The sequence below is a fragment of the Oncorhynchus mykiss genome, chromosome 25 (assembly GCF_057628025.1).
Source record: "Oncorhynchus mykiss isolate SJ-2025 chromosome 25, ASM5762802v1, whole genome shotgun sequence".
Lineage (NCBI taxonomy): Eukaryota > Metazoa > Chordata > Actinopteri > Salmoniformes > Salmonidae > Oncorhynchus > Oncorhynchus mykiss.
In genome coordinates, this window is record NC_143046.1 from 13,456,664 (window position 1) to 13,476,221 (window position 19,558).

Genomic DNA, 19,558 nt, shown 5'->3' on the forward strand with positions numbered 1-19,558 from the left:
ATAGAGAGTGAGGGGGATTAGGATAGATGGATAGATGTGGATAGAGAGAGAGGGGGATTAGGAAAGATGGATAGATGTGGATAGAGAGAGGGGGGATTAGGAAAGATGGATAGATGTGGATAGAGAGAGAGGGGGATTAGGAAAGATGGATAGATGTGGATAGAGAGAGGGGGGATTAGGAAAGATGGATAGATGTGGATAGAGAGAGAGAGGGGGATTAGGAAAGATGGATAGATGTGGATAGAGAGAGAGGGGGATTAGGAAAGATGGATAGATGTGGATAGAGAGAGAGAGGGGGATTAGGAAAGATGGATAGATGTGGATAGAGAGAGAGGGGGATTAGGGACGGGTCAGTGGGTCGCATTCTGTCCTGGTATCAGATGACATCATCAGGGTCTCTCAGTGTGTGTGTGTGTGTGTGTGTGTGTGACTTCACTAGAGCTAAATGGAGGGGGGGCAGGGGATGACGCAACTAGAGGCTACTCAGAAATGAATGATGAAGGGGCTTTTATGGCAGAGCCGGGAGGATGTGTGTGTGTGTGTGTGTGTCAGACTGTCTCAGCCGGGGGTCAAGCTAAAGTCACACAAGTACATAGATCTGTAGCGGTGAAAGACTAAACATCAACTGAAAGAAAGACAAGCAAACGTACCAAAGTCACAGAGAGAAGAGATGTCTTTGTCTGGTATGGTGTCTATCTGGTGTCTGTCTCGTCTGGTGTCTGTCTGGTATGGTGTCTATCTGGTGTCTGTGTGGTCTGGTTTCTGTCTGTCTGGTTTCTGTCTCTGTGTGTGGTCATCATTCTCTACATCCTGACTGTACAGTGGGGGACTTGTGATGACCTGAAGCTTAAACTACTCTACTGGGAAAAGGATGAGAGGAGAGGTGAGGAGAGGGGTGGAGATGAGAGGGGAGGATGGAGGAGTGGACAGAGGAGAGGAGTGGACAGAGAAGAGTGGTGGAGAGAGAAGAGGAGTGGACAGAGGAGAGGGGTGGACAGAGAAGAGTGGTGGACAGAGAAGAGGAGTGGACAGAGAAGAGGAGTGGACAGAGAAGAGTGGTGGACAGAGAAGAGGAGTGGACAGAGAAGAGGGGTGGACAGAGAAGAGTGGTGGACAGAGGAGAGTGGTGGACAGAGAAGAGTGGTGGACAGAGAAGAGGGGTGGACAGAGAAGAGGGCTGGACAGAGGAGAGTGGTGGACAGAGGAGAGTGGTGGACAGAGGAGAGTGGTGGACAGAGGAGAGTGGTGGACAGAGGAGAGTGGTGGACAGAGGAGAGTGGTGGACAGAGAAGAGTGGTGGACAGAGAAGAGGAGTGGACAGAGAAGAGGAGTGGACAGAGAAGAGGAGTGGACAGAGAAGAGTGGTGGACAGAGGAGAGTGGTGGACAGAGGAGAGGGGTGGACAGAGGAGAGGGGTGGACAGAGGAGAGGGGTGGACAGAGGAGAGGGGTGGACAGAGGAGAGGGGTGGACAGAGGAGAGGGCTGGACAGAGGAGAGGGGTGGACAGAGGAGAGGGCTGGACAGAGGAGAGGGCTGGACAGAGGAGAGGGGTGGACAGAGGAGAGGGGTGGACAGAGGAGAGGGCTGGACAAAGGAGAGGGGTGGACAGAGGAAAGGAGAGGGCTGGATAGACGAGAGGGGTGGACAGAGGAGAGGGGTGGACAGAGGAGAGGGGTGGACAGAGGAGAGGGCTGGACAGAGGAGAGGGCTGGACAGAGGAGAGGGCTGGACAGAGGAGAGGGGTGGACAGAGGAGAGGGTTGGACAGAGGAAATGGATGGACAGAGGAAAGGAGAGGGGTGGACAGAGGAGATGGGTGGACAGAGGAGAGGGGTGGACAGAGGAGAGGGGTGGACAGAGGAGAGGGGTGGACAGAGGAGAGGGTTGGACAGAGGAAATGGTGGACAGAGGAAAGGAGAGGGGTGGACAGAGGAGAGGAGAGGGGTGGACAGAGGAGAGGAGAGGGGTGGACAGAGGAGAGGGGTGGACAGAGGAAATGGGTGGACAGAGGAAAGGAGAGGGCTGGACAGAGGAGATGGGTGGACAGAGGAGATGGGTGGACAGAGGAGAGGGTTGGACAGGGGAAATGGGTGGATAGAGGAAAGGAGAGGGGTGGACAGAGGATAGGGTTGGACAGAGGAAATGGGTGGACAGAAGAGTTCTATTGTCAAGGCAGAGGGTTAAAGTACTTTAAGAATTGAGTAGGGAGGGAGGTGAGGTGCAGGGGGGAAGAGGACAATAAACAGATTTGAAAACCACATAACCCTCCCACTGCGACCGACCAAATGTCTCCTCTCATTTCTTAACTCCCCCCATCTTTCCTGACCTCTACCCTTCTCTTGTCCTTCCATCGTCGCTCCTTCTCCCTCTCCATCTTTCCGTTTCTCTCTCTCTGCTTCTCTCTCTGTCTCTCTCTGAGTCAGCAGCACAGCCCCGCCTGACTCTTAACCAAATCACCGTCCCCCTCTGGCCCCAACACAGCCTTTCATTAGACTAAAAGCCCTGCAACACTCTCTCTCTCACACACACACACACACACACACACACACACACACACACACACACACACACACACACACACACACACACACACACACACACACACACACACACGCAAATTCACAGCAGGTTTATTATTAAGTGATTCAAAGACAAGAGCAAAGGAGACAGACTGAAATAGAGAAGGAGAGAGGGAGGAGACATAAGGTGATAGAGAGAGAATGGGAGGGGAAGAGAGAGAGAAGGACAGCTGGACAACAGGAAAGGAGATGAAAGGAAATAATGATCAAGGTAGAAAGAAGGAGAGAAAACTTAATCTCCTTTCTTCCCTCAACCTGATGATAAACATCCATTGACTGGAGGCTGGTGAGGTCGAGGACTGGAGGCTGGTTAGGTCTAGGACTGGAGGCTGGTGAGGTCTAGGACTGGAGGCTGGTGAGGTCTAGGACTGGAGGCTGGTGAGGTCTAGGACTGGAGCAGGGGATACGGCTGGTGAGGTATAGGACTGGAGCAGGGGATAGGGCTGGTGAGGTATAGGACTGGAGCAGGGGATAAGGCTGGTGAGGTATAGGACTGGAGCAGGGGATAAGGCTGGTGAGGTTTAGGACTGGAGCAGGGGGATGAGGCTGGTGAGGTTTAGGACTGGAGCAGGGGGATGAGGCTGGTGAGGTTTAGGACTGGAGCATGGGGATAAGGTTGGTGAGGTATAGGACTGGAGCAGGGGGATAAGGCTGGTGAGGTATGGGACTGGAGCAGGGGGATAAGGCTGGTGAGGTATAGGACTGGAGCAGGGGGATAAGGCTGGTGAGGTTTAGGACTGAAGCAGGGGGATAAGGCTGGTGAGGTCTAGGACTGGAGCAGGGGGATAAGGCTGGTGAGGTATAGGACTGGAGCAGGGGGATAAGGCTGGTGAGGTCTAGGACTGGAGTAGGGGGATGAGGCTGGAGTACAGTAGAGGACTGTAGGAGAGGAGAGTTCAGGGACAAGGAAAGAGAGAGCTGAGTCAAGGAGGACTGGTGTACAGGACTGGAGTAGAGGGCTGGTGTAGAGGACTGTAGGAGAGGCGAGTTCAAGGAAATAGAGAGCTGAGGCAAGGAGGACTGGTGTAGAGGGCTGGGTAGTGGACTGGGGTAAAGAGGACTGGGGTAGAGGACTGGGGTAAAGGACTGGGTTAAAGAGGACTGGGGTACTGGGGTAAAGGACTGGGTTAAAGAGGACTGGGGTACTGGGGTAAAGGACTGAGGTAAAGAGGACTGGGGTAAAGAGGACTGGGTTAAACAGGACTGGGTTAAAGAGGACTGGGTTAAACAGGACTGGGTTAAAGAGGACTGGGGTAAAGAGGACTGGGGTAAACAGGACTGGGGTAAACAGGACTGGGGTAAACAGGACTGGTGTAGAGGACTGGGGTAAAGAGGACTGGGTTAAAGGACTGGGGTAGAAGAGGACTGGGGTAAAAAGATCTTTAGGTAGAGGACTGGGGTAAAAAGATCTTTGGGTAGAGGACTGGGGTAAAGGACTGGGGTAAAGAGGACTGGGGTAAAGGACTGGGGTACAGAGATCTTTGGGTGGAGGACTGGGGTAGAGGACTGGGGTAAAGAGATCTTTGGGTAGAGGACTGGGGTTAAGAGGACTGGGGTAAAGAGGACTGGGTTAAACAGGACTGGGTTAAAGAGGACTGGGGTAAAGAGGACTGGGGTAAAGAGCACTGGGGTAAAGAGATCTTTGGGTAGAGGACTGGGGTAAAGAGCACTGGGGTAAAAAGGACTGGGGTAAAGAGATCTTTGGGTAGAGGACTGGGGTAAAGAGGACTGGGGTAAAAAGGACTGGGGTAAAGAGATCTTTGGGTAGAGGACTGGGGTAAAGAGCACTGGGGTAAAAAGGACTGGGGTAAAGAGGACTAGGGTAAAAAGTACTGGGTATAGGACTGGGGTAAAGGACTGGGGTAAAGAGATCTTTGGGAAGAGGACTGGGGTAGAAAACTGGGGTAAAGAGGACTGGGGTAAAAAGGACTGGGGTAAAGAGATCTTTGGGTAGAAGACTGGGGTAAAGAGATCTTTGGGTAGAGGACTGGGGTAAAGAGATCTTTGGGTAGAGGACTGCTGTAGAGGGCTTGGGTAGAGGGGTAGAGGACTGGGGTAGGGGTTGACGTAGGGGTACAAGAGTGGGTTGGGACTGGGGCTTGGGCTGGGAGAAGGTTTTCTTTTCTAGGGTCCTCTGAGGATGTTGAGCAGTCAGATTAGTAAAGGTTCCTCTGAGGATGGTGAGCAGTCAGATTACTAAAGCACAACCTCAGTAAAATAGTACCTCTCTTATCTCATTTCAAAGAATGTCTGCTAATGACACACACACACACACACACACACACACACCCTGATGTTAATCACTCCCCCAGCTGTAATGTGACCACCTGCTGGGGCCTTCTCCCTGAGGGGAGAGTCAGCCAGACACAGCGGAGTCACACTCTTTCTCTCTCTCTCTGTGTGTGTGTCACCGGTCACCACCATGACTTTATTCAACAGGTTTAATCCTACTCCCCACCCCTCATGTTTAACTGATGTTGTCCACTGTCAGAACGGGTTGTCTTTCCATTAAGTTTGTTAATAGAAATACATTCCATGCGTGACATTCCTATCCTAAAGGTGGAAGTCCGCTGTTCCCTGGAAGTGAATGTAATCCCTCCCTCTGTATTGTGGCCATAGGGACTAAGTCATTGTGTTGTTAGCCAGATGATCTGAGACACTGTGACACGGGTCAATGTGTCGTTAGCCATTACAGCATCAATGTTGACAGAAAAACATCCTTCCTCTAAGTCATTTTCTTTTCCTCTAATCACCAGTATTCATCTGCCCATCACTACTTTCAACAGATGGAGAAGATAGTCACTTCCTGTTTCCCCTCAGGTGACATCCTTATATCTTTCTCTACTCCATCCCCCTCTCCCTCCCTCCATCCCTATGTAAAACATATGTTCACTTTGACATCTGTCTAACTAAACTCAAACATATGGGATAGCCTGAAGGATGAGGTCTGAGACTCCCTTTCTCTCTCTGTGTGTGTGTGTGTGTGTGTGTGTGTGTGTGTGTGGTATAGTATAGTATAGTACAGTGTTATGGTATTGTACAGCATGTTATGGAATAATACAGTATGTTATGGTATAGTACAGTGTTATGGTATTGTACAGCATGTTATGGTATAGTACAGTATGTTATGGTATAGTACAGCATGTTATAGTACAGTATTTTATGGTATAGTACATCATGTTATGGTATAATACAGTATTTTATGGTATAGTACAGCATGTTATAGTATAGTACAGTATGTTATGGTATAGTACATCATGTTATGGTATAGTATATAATGTTATGGTATAGTAAATAATGTTATGGTATAGTATATAATGTTATGGTATAGTATATAATGTTATGGTATAGTAAATCATGTTATGGCATAGTACAGTATGTTATGGTATAGTACATCCTGTTATGGTATAGTACATCATGTTATGGTATAGTACATCATATTATAGTACAGCATGTTATGGTATAATAACAGCATGTTATGGTATAGTACAGCATGTCATGGTATAGTACAGCATGTTATGGTATAGTACAGTATTTTATGGTATAGTACAGCATGTTATGGTATAGTACATCATGTTATGGTATAGTAAATCATGTTATGGTATAGTACAGCATGTTATGGTGTAGTACAGCATGTTATGGTATAGTACAGCATGTTATGGTATAGTACAGCATGTTATGGTATAGTACAGTATTTTATGGTATAGTACAGTATGTTATGAAAAAATACAGTAATGTATGGTATGGTACAGTATGCTATGGAACAGTACAGTAAGGTATGGTATATTGCAGTATGTTATGGTATAGTAAATCATGTTATGGTATAGTAAATCATGTTATGGTATAGTAAATCATGTTATGGTATAGTACAGCATGTTATGGTATAGTACAGCATGTTATGGTATAGTACAGCATGTTATGGTATAGTACAGCATGTTATGGTATAGTACAGTATTTTATGGTATAGTACAGTATGTTATGAAAAAATACAGTAATGTATGGTATGGTACAGTACGCTATGGAACAGTACAGTAAGGTATGGTATATTGCAGTATGTTATGGTATAGTAAATGATGTTATGGCATAGTACAGTATGTTATGGTATAGTACATCCTGTTATGGTATAGTACATCATGTTATGGTATAGTACATCATATTATAGTACAGCATGTTATGGTATAATAACAGCATGTTATGGTATAGTACAGCATGTTATGGTATAGTACAGTATGTTATGGTATAGTACAGCATGCTATGGTATAGTACATCCTGTTATGGTATAGTACAGTATGTTATGGTATAGTACATCATGTTATGGTATATTACATCATGTTGGTATAGTACATCATGTCAGGGTATAGTACATCATGTTATGGTATAGTACATCATGTTATGGTATGGTATAGTACATCATGTCAGGGTATAGTACAGCATGTTATGGTATAATAACAGCATGTTATGGTATAGTACAGCATGTTATGGTATAGTACAGCATGTTATGGTATAGTACAGTATTTTATGGTATAGTACAGCATGTTATGGTATAGTACATCATGTTATGGTATAGTAAATCATGTTATGGTATAGTACAGCATGTTATGGTATAGTACAGCATGTTATGGTATAGTACAGCATGTTATGGTATAGTACAGCATGTTATGGTATAGTACAGTATTTTATGGTATAGTACAGTATGTTATGAAAAAATACAGTAATGTATGGTATGGTACAGTATGCTATGGAACAGTACAGTAAGGTATGGTATATTGCAGTATGTTATGGTATAGTAAATCATGTTATGGTATAGTAAATCATGTTATGGTATAGTAAATCATGTTATGGTATAGTACAGCATGTTATGGTATAGTACAGCATGTTATGGTATAGTACAGCATGTTATGGTATAGTACAGCATGTTATGGTATAGTACAGTATTTTATGGTATAGTACAGTATGTTATGAAAAAATACAGTAATGTATGGTATGGTACAGTACGCTATGGAACAGTACAGTAAGGTATGGTATATTGCAGTATGTTATGGTATAGTAAATAATGTTATGGTATAGTACAGTATGTTATGGAATAATACAGTAAGGTATGGTATAGTACAGTGTCATGACGTTGGCCTGGGGGTAGGTTTATGACAGTCATAAATACCTCTTTCCCCCTTTTTCCTCTCTCTACCCTACTGATGTTACATAGAGATTCTGGGAACATCAGAAGGTAATGAACTATATTCTGGTAATCCGACTAATTGAACATATGTGGTGGTACTTAATGAATATGATGTCAGTTCGGTTGTCATCTGAGACATTCTCATCAATGATAAGATGATAAACTCTACAGTGGAAAGTCTACACATCAGAGTTATCGGATTCACATGGAATTGATGTTCAATTTAAATGTTTGAATATGAAATTATTCGTGATGGGATGAAATATGATTTTAGCTTCTAAAATGTGAGAATTGGGTTTTTATAAGGTTAGGGCTCTGCTCAATCAGTAGCCCGCCCCTGTGAAGGGACATGGGCTATAAAACTTTTCAAACACACCCTCCTCTCCCTTCCTATATAAAGCCTTGACGACAACGTAACCTCCTGTTCCGAGGATGTGTGGACGACGGTCCGATGTCAGAATGGTTCAGATAATAACTATAGAATGAAGCCAATATCAGCGTGAGCTTTGGTTGCGAATGGTATGAACTCTGAACTCTTATTCAATACAGAAGTGATACCTCCTAGCCGTTGAGTTAGCAACAGCTGCTGCAAACGAGGGTTAGGAAGGAACAGACAGAATATCCCGTCTATCACACAACGACGTTACTACAATGACCCAATTGACCACCAGAGACATTCTTCAAAGGACAAAGGACTCAGTTTGGCAACACGGCCTTCCATCTACCACCAACCTACTGAAGCGCAGCTCAGAGTAAATATTTATTGCATTTTCCTTTTCCAAATGGGCGGTAATTTAGAATGCATAAGATATTGTATTTACGATAGCACAGCTTCGCCCTTTTGTCCCTCAGTCTTCCCGCTCTTCCACTCAAACCCAGCCCCTTTTCTTTTGTGTAACCAGCTGTCATATCTGTTCCACCTGCTAGGGACGTTTTCCTTTATGATGTAATTTGTAATCAAGTTATGATTTAATTATGTGTGTGTGTAAGTCTGTGTGATTAGTTAGGTATTTAGTAAATAAATAATTAAACCCAATTTTGTATTGCTGATTCAACTTGTTAGCCAGGGTTCGTGCAGATAACCAAGAATTTACAACTTTCAGATGAGACTGAATTAAGATGACGATTAATATTGACTGCTATTGGTGTAAAATATTACTAGGTCTTTAAGAATTTATTCGGAAGATAACAGCTCTATAAATATTATTTTGTGGTGCCCCGACTCTCTAGTTAATTACACTTACATGATTAGCTCAATCAGGTAATATTAATTACGGAGAAATTATTTTATTGAATAGCATGTCATATCACTTAATCCGGCATAGCCAAAGACACGACAACAGTATTTTATGATATGGTACAGTAAGGTTCTTACTCATTCCTGTGCAGACGGAGTGTCATCTCCTCTCCCTCAGCTGTGATGAGGACCTCTGCCTCAGACGGGTGCTGCTGGGTAGAAAAGCAGAGAAATAGAATAATATCTCTCTAGCATTATATCTAACATTATATCTCTCTAGCATTATATCTAACATTATATCTCTCTAGCATCATCTCTATCTAACATTATATCTCTCTAGCATTATATCTCTAACGTTATATCTCTCTAACGTTATATCTCTCTAACATTATATTTCTCTAACGTTATATCTCTCTAACATTATATCTCTATAGCATTATATCTCTAAAATTATATCTCTCTAACATCATATCTCTGGCATTATATCTCTCTAACATCATATCTCTAGCATCATATCTCTCAAACATTATATCTCTCTAACACTATATCTCTCTAACCTTATAAATAACAGTATATCTCTCTAACATTACATCTAAAATTACAGTGCCTTGCGAAAGTATTCGGCCCCCTTGAACTTTGCGACCTTTTGCCACATTTCAGGCTTCAAACATAAAGATATAAAACTGTATTTTTTTGTGAAGAATCAACAACAAGTGGGACACAATCATGAAGTGGAACGACATTTATTGGATATTTCAAACTTTTTTAACAAATCAAAAACTGAAAAATTGGGCGTGCAAAATTATTCAGCCCCTTTACTTTCAGTGCAGCAAACTCTCTCCAGAAGTTCAGTGAGGATCTCTGAATCATCCAATGTTGACCTAAATGACTAATGATGATAAATACAATCCACCTGTGTGTAATCAAGTCTCCGTATAAATGCACCTGCACTGTGATAGTCTCAGAGGTCCGTCAAAAGCGCAGAGAGCATCATGAAGAACAAGGAACACACCAGGCAGGTCCGAGATACTGTTGTGAAGAAGTTTAAAGCCGGATTTGGATACAAAAAGATTTCCCAAGCTTTAAACATCCCAAGGAGCACTGTGCAAGCGATAATATTGAAATGGAAGGAGTATCAGACCACTGCAAATCTACCAAGACCTGGCCGTCCCTCTAAACTTTCAGCTCATACAAGGAGAAGACTGATCAGAGATGCAGCCAAGAGGCCCATGATCACTCTGGATGAACTGCAGAGATCTACAGCTGAGGTGGGAGACTCTGTCCATAGGACAACAATCAGTCGTATATTGCACAAATCTGGCCTTTATGGAAGAGTGGCAAGAAGAAAGCCATTTCTTAAAGATATCCATAAAAAGTGTCGTTTAAAGCTTGCCACAAGCCACCTGGGAGACACACCAAACATGTGGAAGAAGGTGCTCTGGTCAGATGAAACCAAAATTGAACTTTTTGGCAACAATGCAAAACGTTATGTTTGGCGTAAAAGCAACACAGCTCATCACCCTGAAAACACCATGCCCACTGTCAAACATGGTGGTGGCAGCATCATGGTTTGGGCCTGCTTTTCTTCAGCAGGGACAGGGAAGATGGTTAAAATTGACGGGAAGATGGATGGAGTCAAATACAAGACCATTGTGGAAGAAAACCTGATGGAGTCTGCAAAAGACCTGAGACTAGGACGGAGATTTGTCTTCCAACAAGACAATGATCCAAAACATAAAGCAAAATCTACAATGGAATGGTTCAAAAATAAACATATCCAGGTGTTAGAATGGCCAAGTCAAAGTTCAGACCTGAATCCAATCGAGAATCTGTGGAAAGAACTGAAAACTGCTGTTCACAAATGCTCTCCATCCAACCTCACTGAGCTCGAGCTGTTTTGCAAGGAGGAATGGGAAAAAATGTCAGTCTCTCGATGTGCAAAACTGATAGAGACATACCCCAAGCGACTTACAGCTGTAATCGCAGCAAAAGGTGGCGCTACAAAATTTTTCAGTTTTTTATTTGTTAAAAAAGTTTGAAATATCCAATAAATGTCGTTCCACTTCATGATTGTGTCCCACTTGTTGTTGATTCTTCACAAAAAAATACAGTTTTATATCTTTATGTTTGAAGCCTGAAATGTGGCAAAAGGTCGCAAAGTTCAAGGGGGCCGAATACTTTCGCAAGGCACTGTATATCTCTCTAACATTACACCTAAAATGATATCTCTCTACCATTATCTCTCTAACATTATCTCTAACATTACATCTAAAATGATATCTCTCTAACATTCTCTCTAACATTACATCTAAAATTATATATCTCTAAACTTACAAATAATGGTATATCTCTCTAGCATTATATCTAACATTATATCTCTCTAACATCATCTCTAACATTATATCTCTCTAGCATCATCTCTATCTAACATTATATCTCTTTAGCATCATCTCTATCTAACATTACATCTCTCTAACATTATATCTAACATTATATCTCTCTAACATCATCTCTAATATAATATATCTCTAGCATCATCTCTATCTAACATTATATCTATCTAGCATTATATCTCCATAGCATTATATCTAACATTATATCTCTCTAGCATTATATCTCTCTAACATTATATCTCTCTAACATTATCTCTCTCTAACATTATCTCTCTAACATTATATCTCTAAAATTATATCTCTCTAACATCATATCTCTGGCATTATATCTCTCTAACAGTATTCTTTAACATTATATCTCTAGCATCATATCTCTCAAACATTATATCTCTCTAACCTTATAAATAACAGTATATCTCTCTAACATTACATCTAAAATTATATCTCTCTAACATGATCTCTCTAACATTATCTCTAACATTACATCTAAAATGATATCTCTCTAACATTACATCTAACATTATATCTCTAACATTCTCTCTAACATTACATCTAAAATTATATCTCTATAACATTCTCTCTAACATTATATATCTCTAAACTTACAAATAATGGTATATCTCTCTAACATAATATCTAAAATTATAGATCTCTAGCATTATATCGAACAATATATATTTCTAACATTATATCTCTCTAGCATTATATCTCTTTAGCAGTATATCTCTTTAGCATTATATGTAACATTATATCTGAAATGATATCTCTGGCATTATATCTTTCTAGCATTATATTGAACATTATATCTAAAATTACATCTCCCTAGCATTACATCTAACATTATATCTCTCCTAAATTAAATGTCTCTAATGTTGTGTCTAGCATTATATCTAACATTTTATGCCAAATTATTTCTCTCTAGCACACTGGTTCTCAATCCTGTTCCGGGGGACCCAAAGGGGTGCACATTTTGTTTTCTCCCAAGCAATACAGCTGATTCAAATGATCAACTCATCAAAAAGCTTGGATGATTTGAATCAGCTCTAGCATTATCTCTTTAACAGTATATCACTCTAACATTATATCTCTCTAGCATTATCTCTAACATTATATCTCTAACATTATATCTCTAACATTATATCTCTCTAGCATTATCTCTAACATTATCTCTTTAACATTATATCTCTAACATTATATCTCTCTAGCATTATCTCACTCTAACATTATATATATCTAGCATTATCTCTAACATTATATCTCTTTAACAGTATATCACTCTAACATTATATCTCTCTAACATATCTCTCTAGCATTATCTCTAACATTATATCACTGTAACAGTATATCTCTCCAACATTATATCTCTCTAGCATTATCTCTAACAGTATATCACTCTAACATTATATCTCTATAGCATTATATCACTCTAACATTATATCTCTAGCATTATATATCTCTAAGATTATATCTCTTTAACATTATATGTCTAGCATTATATCCCTCTAACATTATATCCAATAATATATCTCTTTAACATTATATCTCTCTTTAACATTAAATAGCTCTAACGTTATATCTATTTAACATTATATCTCTCAAGCACTATATATCTCATACATTATATCTCTCGAACATTATATCTAACATTATATCTCTCGAACGCTGTATCTCTCGAACATTATATCTCACTAACATTATATCTCTCTAACGTTATATCTCTCTAACATTATATCTCTCTAGCATTATATCTCTCTAGCATTATATCTCTCTAAAATTATATCTGACATTATACCTCTCCAGCATTATATCTCTCTAGCATCATATCTCTCTGGCATTATATCTCTCTAACATTATATCTCTCTAACATTATATCTAACATCATATAACTCCAGCATTGTATCTCTCTAACATGATATCTCTGTAATGCTATATCTCTCTAACATTATGTCTAACATCATATAACTCAAGCATTATATCTCTCTATTATTAAATCTCTCTAATGCTATATCTCTCTAACATTATATCTCTCTAACATTATATCTAACATCATATAACTCCAGCATTGTATCTCTCTAGCATCATATAACTCTAGCATTATATCTCTCTAGCATCATATCTCTCTGGCATTATATCGCTCTAGCATTATATCTCTCTGGCATTATATCTCTCTGGCATTATATCTCTCTGGCATTATATCTCTCTAGCATTATATGTCTCTGGCATTATATCTCTCTGGCATTATATGTCTCTGGCATTATATGTCTCTGGCATTATATCTCTCTGGCATTATATCTCTCTAACATTATATCTAATATTACACAATCCTTTCTCAGAGCGCTACAGACAATTCCTTTGACCTCACGGTTTGGTTTTTGCTCTGACATGCACTGTCAACTGTGGGACCTTATATAGAAAGGTTGACGCCTTTCCAAATCATGTCCAATCAACTGAATTTACCACCTGTTTTGCTTTTTCATTATGGGGTATTGTGTGTAGATTAAGGTGGATTTTAAAAAATCCACTTTAGAATAAGGCTGTAACGTAACAAAATGTGGAAAAAGTCAAGGGGTCTGAATACTTTTAGAATGCACTCTATATCTCTCTAGCATTATATCTAACATGATACCTCTCTAACATGTGACATGTGAAATGTGTTGTGCTATTTCAGAGGACAATCATGTCTCTCTGAGTTAGTAGGGAATGTCAGTGATAAGATAGGATCTCACCTTCTCTCCATGGACGGAACTCCTGTGTCTTGCAGGCTGCAACCAGTGTGGATAGGTAATCTCATAGCTCTCTCTGTGTTCTATCCTGTGGCTGTTCTCCTGAGGGCTCGGTCTCTGCTCCTCTACACAAAGGATTTACAAGCATGTCAACAAAGGGGACAGTAGAAGGTAACAGTTTATTGAAAGATTTGTTGGTTGATTGATTTCTCAATTAAACCAGTGCACTTCATTTTCTTAGACAAGTTTGAATATGATGTCTCCTGATAACATATAATACAACAAGCTTGTGTAGTCATTGTAAAATCAACTCAAATAAATGTCTGTCACATGCTTGGTAAAACAGCAGGTATAGACTAACAGTGAAATACTTACTTACGGGCCCTTCCCAACAGTGCAGAGAGAAAGACAATAGAGAAATAATAGAAAAGTAAAACGTAAAAATAAAAGTAATAACGAATACACAATGAGTAATGATAACTTGGCTATATGGGTACCAGTACCAAGTCGATGTGCAGGGGTACGAGGTAACTGAGGTAGATATGAACATATAACTAGTTTATTTGACAAAACAAGCAATAGTATAGACAAGTGCAGATAATCATTGTACCATCTAAACCACTGTGAAATCTATTTTCAAAAACCAAAAATATTGTATTTTCAGCTGTTTGAAAATAATGTACAAAACCGGAAGTAAAATACACACAAATTAAACGAGAAGCATAGAAATAGCGCACATAGAACAGATTAACCGCTTCTTAGACTTGCTTTCAATGCAAATGACAGTTCTATAACTAAAATGTATATGTAAATTTGGTCAGGTCACCCAAAAAGTTACATAATGCAGTTTTAACTATTTAACTAACTATTTAGTAGTCTTGTAGCTTGGGGCTAGAAGCTGTTCCGGGTCCTGTTGGTTCCAGACTTGGTGCATCGGTACCGCTAGCCGTGCAGTAGCAGAGAGAACAGTCTATGACTTGGGTGGCTGGAGTCTTTGACCAATTGTAGGGCCTTCCTCTGACACCGCCTACTACAGAGGTCCTGAATGGTGGGGAGCTTGGCCCCACTGATGTTCGCACTACCCTCTGTAGCTTAGTGATGAGCTTGGAGTGCACTATGGTGTTGACTGCTGAGCTGTAGTTAATGAACAGCATTCTCACATAGGTGTTCCTTATGTCCAGGTGGGAAAGGGCAGTGTGGAGTGCAATAGAGATTGTGTCATCTGTGGATCTGTTGGGGCAGTATGTTAATTGGAGAGGGTCCAGAGTGTCTGGGATGATGGTGTTGATGTGAGCCATGAAGAAACTTTCAAAGCATTTCATGTCTACAGATGTGAGTGCTAGTCATTTAGACAGGTTACCTTGGCACAGGGACTATGGTGGTCTGCTTGAAATATGTAGATATTATATATATATACTTCCATATTGAGTGTGTCTATGGTACATCCTGCTCGAAGTTTTGCTTGTAAGCACAAATCAGGAGGGTATAATTATGGTCAGATTTGCCTAATGGAGGGTGAGGGAGAGCTTTGTATGTGTTTTCTGTGTGTGTAGTAAATGTGATCTAGAGTTATTTCATCTCTAGTTGCATATGTGACATGCTCGTAGATTTCATTAAAATCACAGGCCACTAGGTGCGCCGCCTCTGGCTGAGCATTTTCTTGTTTGATTATAGCCCTATAGAATATCACAGTATGAGTCATCATACCCATAAAACCTAGCGGTCAAACAAGGAAATGGTTCCAATAATTTTTCACTGTTCATTTTTAGAAACACTTGAAATAAGTGCTGTGTTTTGTGTAGGCTTACCCTGGCGTGAGGTTTTGATAACTGTGTAAATCTCTCTAGGACAAGGTGACTTTTGTCATTATATTTGCTGGTATTTACCACACAAAAATGAAATGCTAATTAGCTGCTAATGTGGCTTTCACAAAGAATTACAAATACCATGATGATCTGCCGAATCGAGGCAAAGGTAAATATCTCTGGATTAGTTATCTAATGTTATCTAAATTTAGCAATGAAAAAATTTACAACATTTCTTTAAATTGACAATTTTGTGAACTGCCTTGAGCAAGTTTTAAATTGACACAACACCTGTTAGCAAAGGTGTCAGCTAGAGATGACATGCAGGAGCTTGCAGGGATTTGTAGTCTTGCATGATGTCTACTTTGATGCTAATTAGCATTTTCTAATCTGAGAGTAAATAGATTTGAATATATTGATAAAAATCACCTTGTCCGAGAGATTTATATGGTTAGCAAAAACGTCACTCCAGGGTAAGCCTACACGAAACACAGACCCTATTTTAATGGTTTCTAAAATTCATTATGGGGAAAAGGAATGATGGAAAAACGATTGGAACCGTTTCCCTGTTTGACTGCTAGGCTTTATGGGTATTATGACACCTCTACTGTGGGGCTCTATACAGCTGGGGTAGTCTTGGTTTGTGGTGGTAAATAGAAAGCTATGAACAATATAGATGAAAACTTGCTTGGCACATAGTATGGTCTACAGCTTATTATGAGGTTGCCAACAGGAAGTTCTTTAGATTACTGAATTTAAAACTGACTTCGGCACATGCTTTTAAAATAATTTAGGCTGCAATTTATAGAAAACTTGCTTATGTTATGAATGAATAAGAAAATGGATTCTTTCAAACATTCACAATAGCCCAAGAAAGACTAAATTAACCTTGAAACACCAGTATACACATAGCTATGGACTGAATGAACCAACATTATGCACAGTTCAAAATAAATGATCTTGAAATATGTATCAGCCATCCAGAAAAACTCCATTCATTAACTGATTAGCTGTTGTAATGAATGCACAGACTTACCGGCAGCATCTACGTGACCAGATACAACAGACCCAACACAGCAGATAACGACTGTCAAATACAGACACAGACTCAGCAGGGAATATGCAGAACACCGATTAAAGCGGGTTATCCGTTCTCGTGGACTCATGCTAAAATAAAGGGTTATAGTTTAAACCCTACAATGTAATCGCAAACAACAAAAAATGCATAGGCAAAGGATAAATAGCTGCCTGTCGACATATCCTATGAAGCGGATAAATGTGTAGGCAACAATAGCACTCTATCGCTCTGTCTGCTTCGGATGCTTCCACAGGGGTAGAGCGCATCTTTTCTCTGTTTCCAGTTCTTACTTTCATTTTCAGCCCCTCCCATTTACCCTATAACTGGCCAATCGATTTCTGTGATTTTGAAAACGTTTGAAGACTAGAGATTGTTTTATGAGAGCCCTAACACAATTCAAAAATTCCTACAGTATGTAATATGATAGGTGAATGTGAATTTCTGAAATACAGAATGTCTCATGGCAACAGTCTACTGTAAAACATTTCTACTAAAGATGAATTATGTTATACAGCTCAGGATCTGTACTAAAGACACCATATTTCCTCTATGGTGCACGGCAGTGTTTTGTTCGAGACCACCCAAAGCGAGACGGATTCAAGACAAAGACCGGAGGCAATCTAGTCCAAGTCAAGACCAATACCGGAGAGGGGGCGAGACCGAGTCAAGACCGGGGTGGGGGATGAGAGGTCCGGGAAGAAGTCAAGACCGAGACCAGAAAAATGCGAGTCCAATTCAAGACCATGACTGTAATTTTGTCAAATCGTCACCATAATTAGAGTTCAAAATGTCCAGTGTTTCTGTGTTCATATTTCAGAACAACATATGGATTATTTTGGCATTCAGAATGGTAAAACAAATACATGCTAAAGGCAAATAGAGCCACTCTACACATTATTACTGGTCCAAACACAGTTGGGAACAACGAGGAGCTAGGAACACAAGCATTTCACTACACCCACAATAACATCTGCTAAATATGAGTATGTGACCAATACAATTTGATTTGATTTGAGAGCCTTCTACGGGTTCGGAAAAAAGGCTAAGGATTTATAGCAAAATAATAATAATGATATTATTTTCAGTGATGTTCTGATTTAATCTCTTCAATTTTTGATAGAGAGGATAAGGTTAACGCTGAAGATTTTAGTTTTTTAGATTAATCTAGCTAGCTAATAGAAACACAGTGTTGATGTCTTCACTATTATTATACAACGTACCATTTTTGACTGGTACTGTAAAAATGTACAAAAAATATATATGAAGGATTTGAAATTATGTAGACACACATTGATGGAAGCCCCAATCTATCTGCAATTTTAAAGCTGATCCACCCCCTAAAAAGACTAAGGACCAAACGTTTTCACCACCTGGTGTGCATACCCATTGTTGCCTCAGTTAACATTTACTGGTAGATACACAGGCTGTGTGCGGCTGCTTGGCCATGGAAACCATTTCCTTAAGCTCCCGACTAGCAGTTATTGTGCTGACATTGCTTCCAGAGGCAGTTTGGAACTCGGTAGTGAGTGTTGCAACCGAGGACAGAGGATTTATATGCGCTATGCGCTTCAGCACCCTGCAGTCCCGTTCGGTGAGCTTGTGTGGCTTACCTTTTTACAGCTAAGTCATTGTCGCTCCTAGAAGTTTCCACTTCACAATAACAGCACTTACAGTTGACCGGGGCAGCTCTAGCAGGAAAGACATTTGACAAACTGACTTGTTGGAAAGGTGGCATCCTATGATGGTGCCAAGTTGAAAGTCACTGAGTTCTTCAATAAGGCCATTCTACTGCCAATATTTGTCTAAGGAAATTGCATGGCTGTGTGCTCGATTTTATACACCTGTCAGTTGTGGCTGAATTAGCCGAATCCACTAATTTGAAGGGATGTCCACATACTTTTGTGTATATAGTGTATCATAAGTTGAAACGTCTTCGCTACCTACCGGCTACCGATGTCAAAAAGTGGGTATAGGATGTATATAGCCTCCACTACACCACCGGCCCTTTCATACATGAGTGCGCTGGTGCTATGGTTACTGTCCTTTCAGCATCACGAGCCCGAAGGACTAGGTTCAATAGGTTCGCCACTGCGCAAATGTCTATAACAGATATTAAGACCTAGAATTTCACCGTCTCCCCTTTCCTAATAGTGAGCGCGCAACTTTCCAACAATTTCCCTCACTCTTCCCTACCAGCGAGTCAAGGATTTTGGACAAAGTTTGAGGATTTCTTTCAGTGAAAGACAGTAATGTTAAGAGTAAAAGTCGGAATCGCAGGTTTAAATAGGTCATAGGGTATTAATATTTCAAAAATAAGTATATATTTGGCCTGGCGAAGTGCTTTTATGGCTGACTGAATGGAAGCTGATAATTATGAGTTTTTAACTCCACTGGTCTAGGGGAAGAAATTACGAGACGGAGGCATTCAAAATGTGGTCTCGATACCGAGTACAACACTGATGCATTGCCTTTGAACAGGGCCATATGGCTCTCGGCACCCTGGGTGATAGTTATTGCCAGCACAGGTAGTGTTCAGTACAGCATGCCATGACCATGCTGGGGTTGGC

At 40.7% G+C, this 19,558-nt stretch overlaps 1 protein-coding gene across 2 annotated transcripts in view; it reads right to left on the reverse strand.

The window, feature by feature from the left end:
• Window positions 1–17,285, reverse strand: part of adam19b (ADAM metallopeptidase domain 19b) — a 49,714-nt gene extending 32,429 nt beyond the window's left edge. The window contains exons 1-3 of one of the 2 annotated variants that reach the window (XM_036970142.2): window positions 16,950–17,285; window positions 14,112–14,233; window positions 9,131–9,201 (exon numbers count right to left, since the gene is read on the reverse strand). In XM_036970142.2, coding sequence (XP_036826037.2) covers window positions 9,131–9,201; window positions 14,112–14,233; window positions 16,950–17,079 — 323 coding nt within the window. In that variant the 5' untranslated portion in view covers window positions 17,080–17,285. Of the gene's footprint in view, window positions 1–9,130; window positions 9,205–14,111; window positions 14,234–16,949 lie in introns of both variants that reach the window. The other variant, XM_036970141.2, reaches the window with a different exon arrangement.
• Between the last annotated feature and the right edge of the window lie 2,273 nt (window positions 17,286–19,558).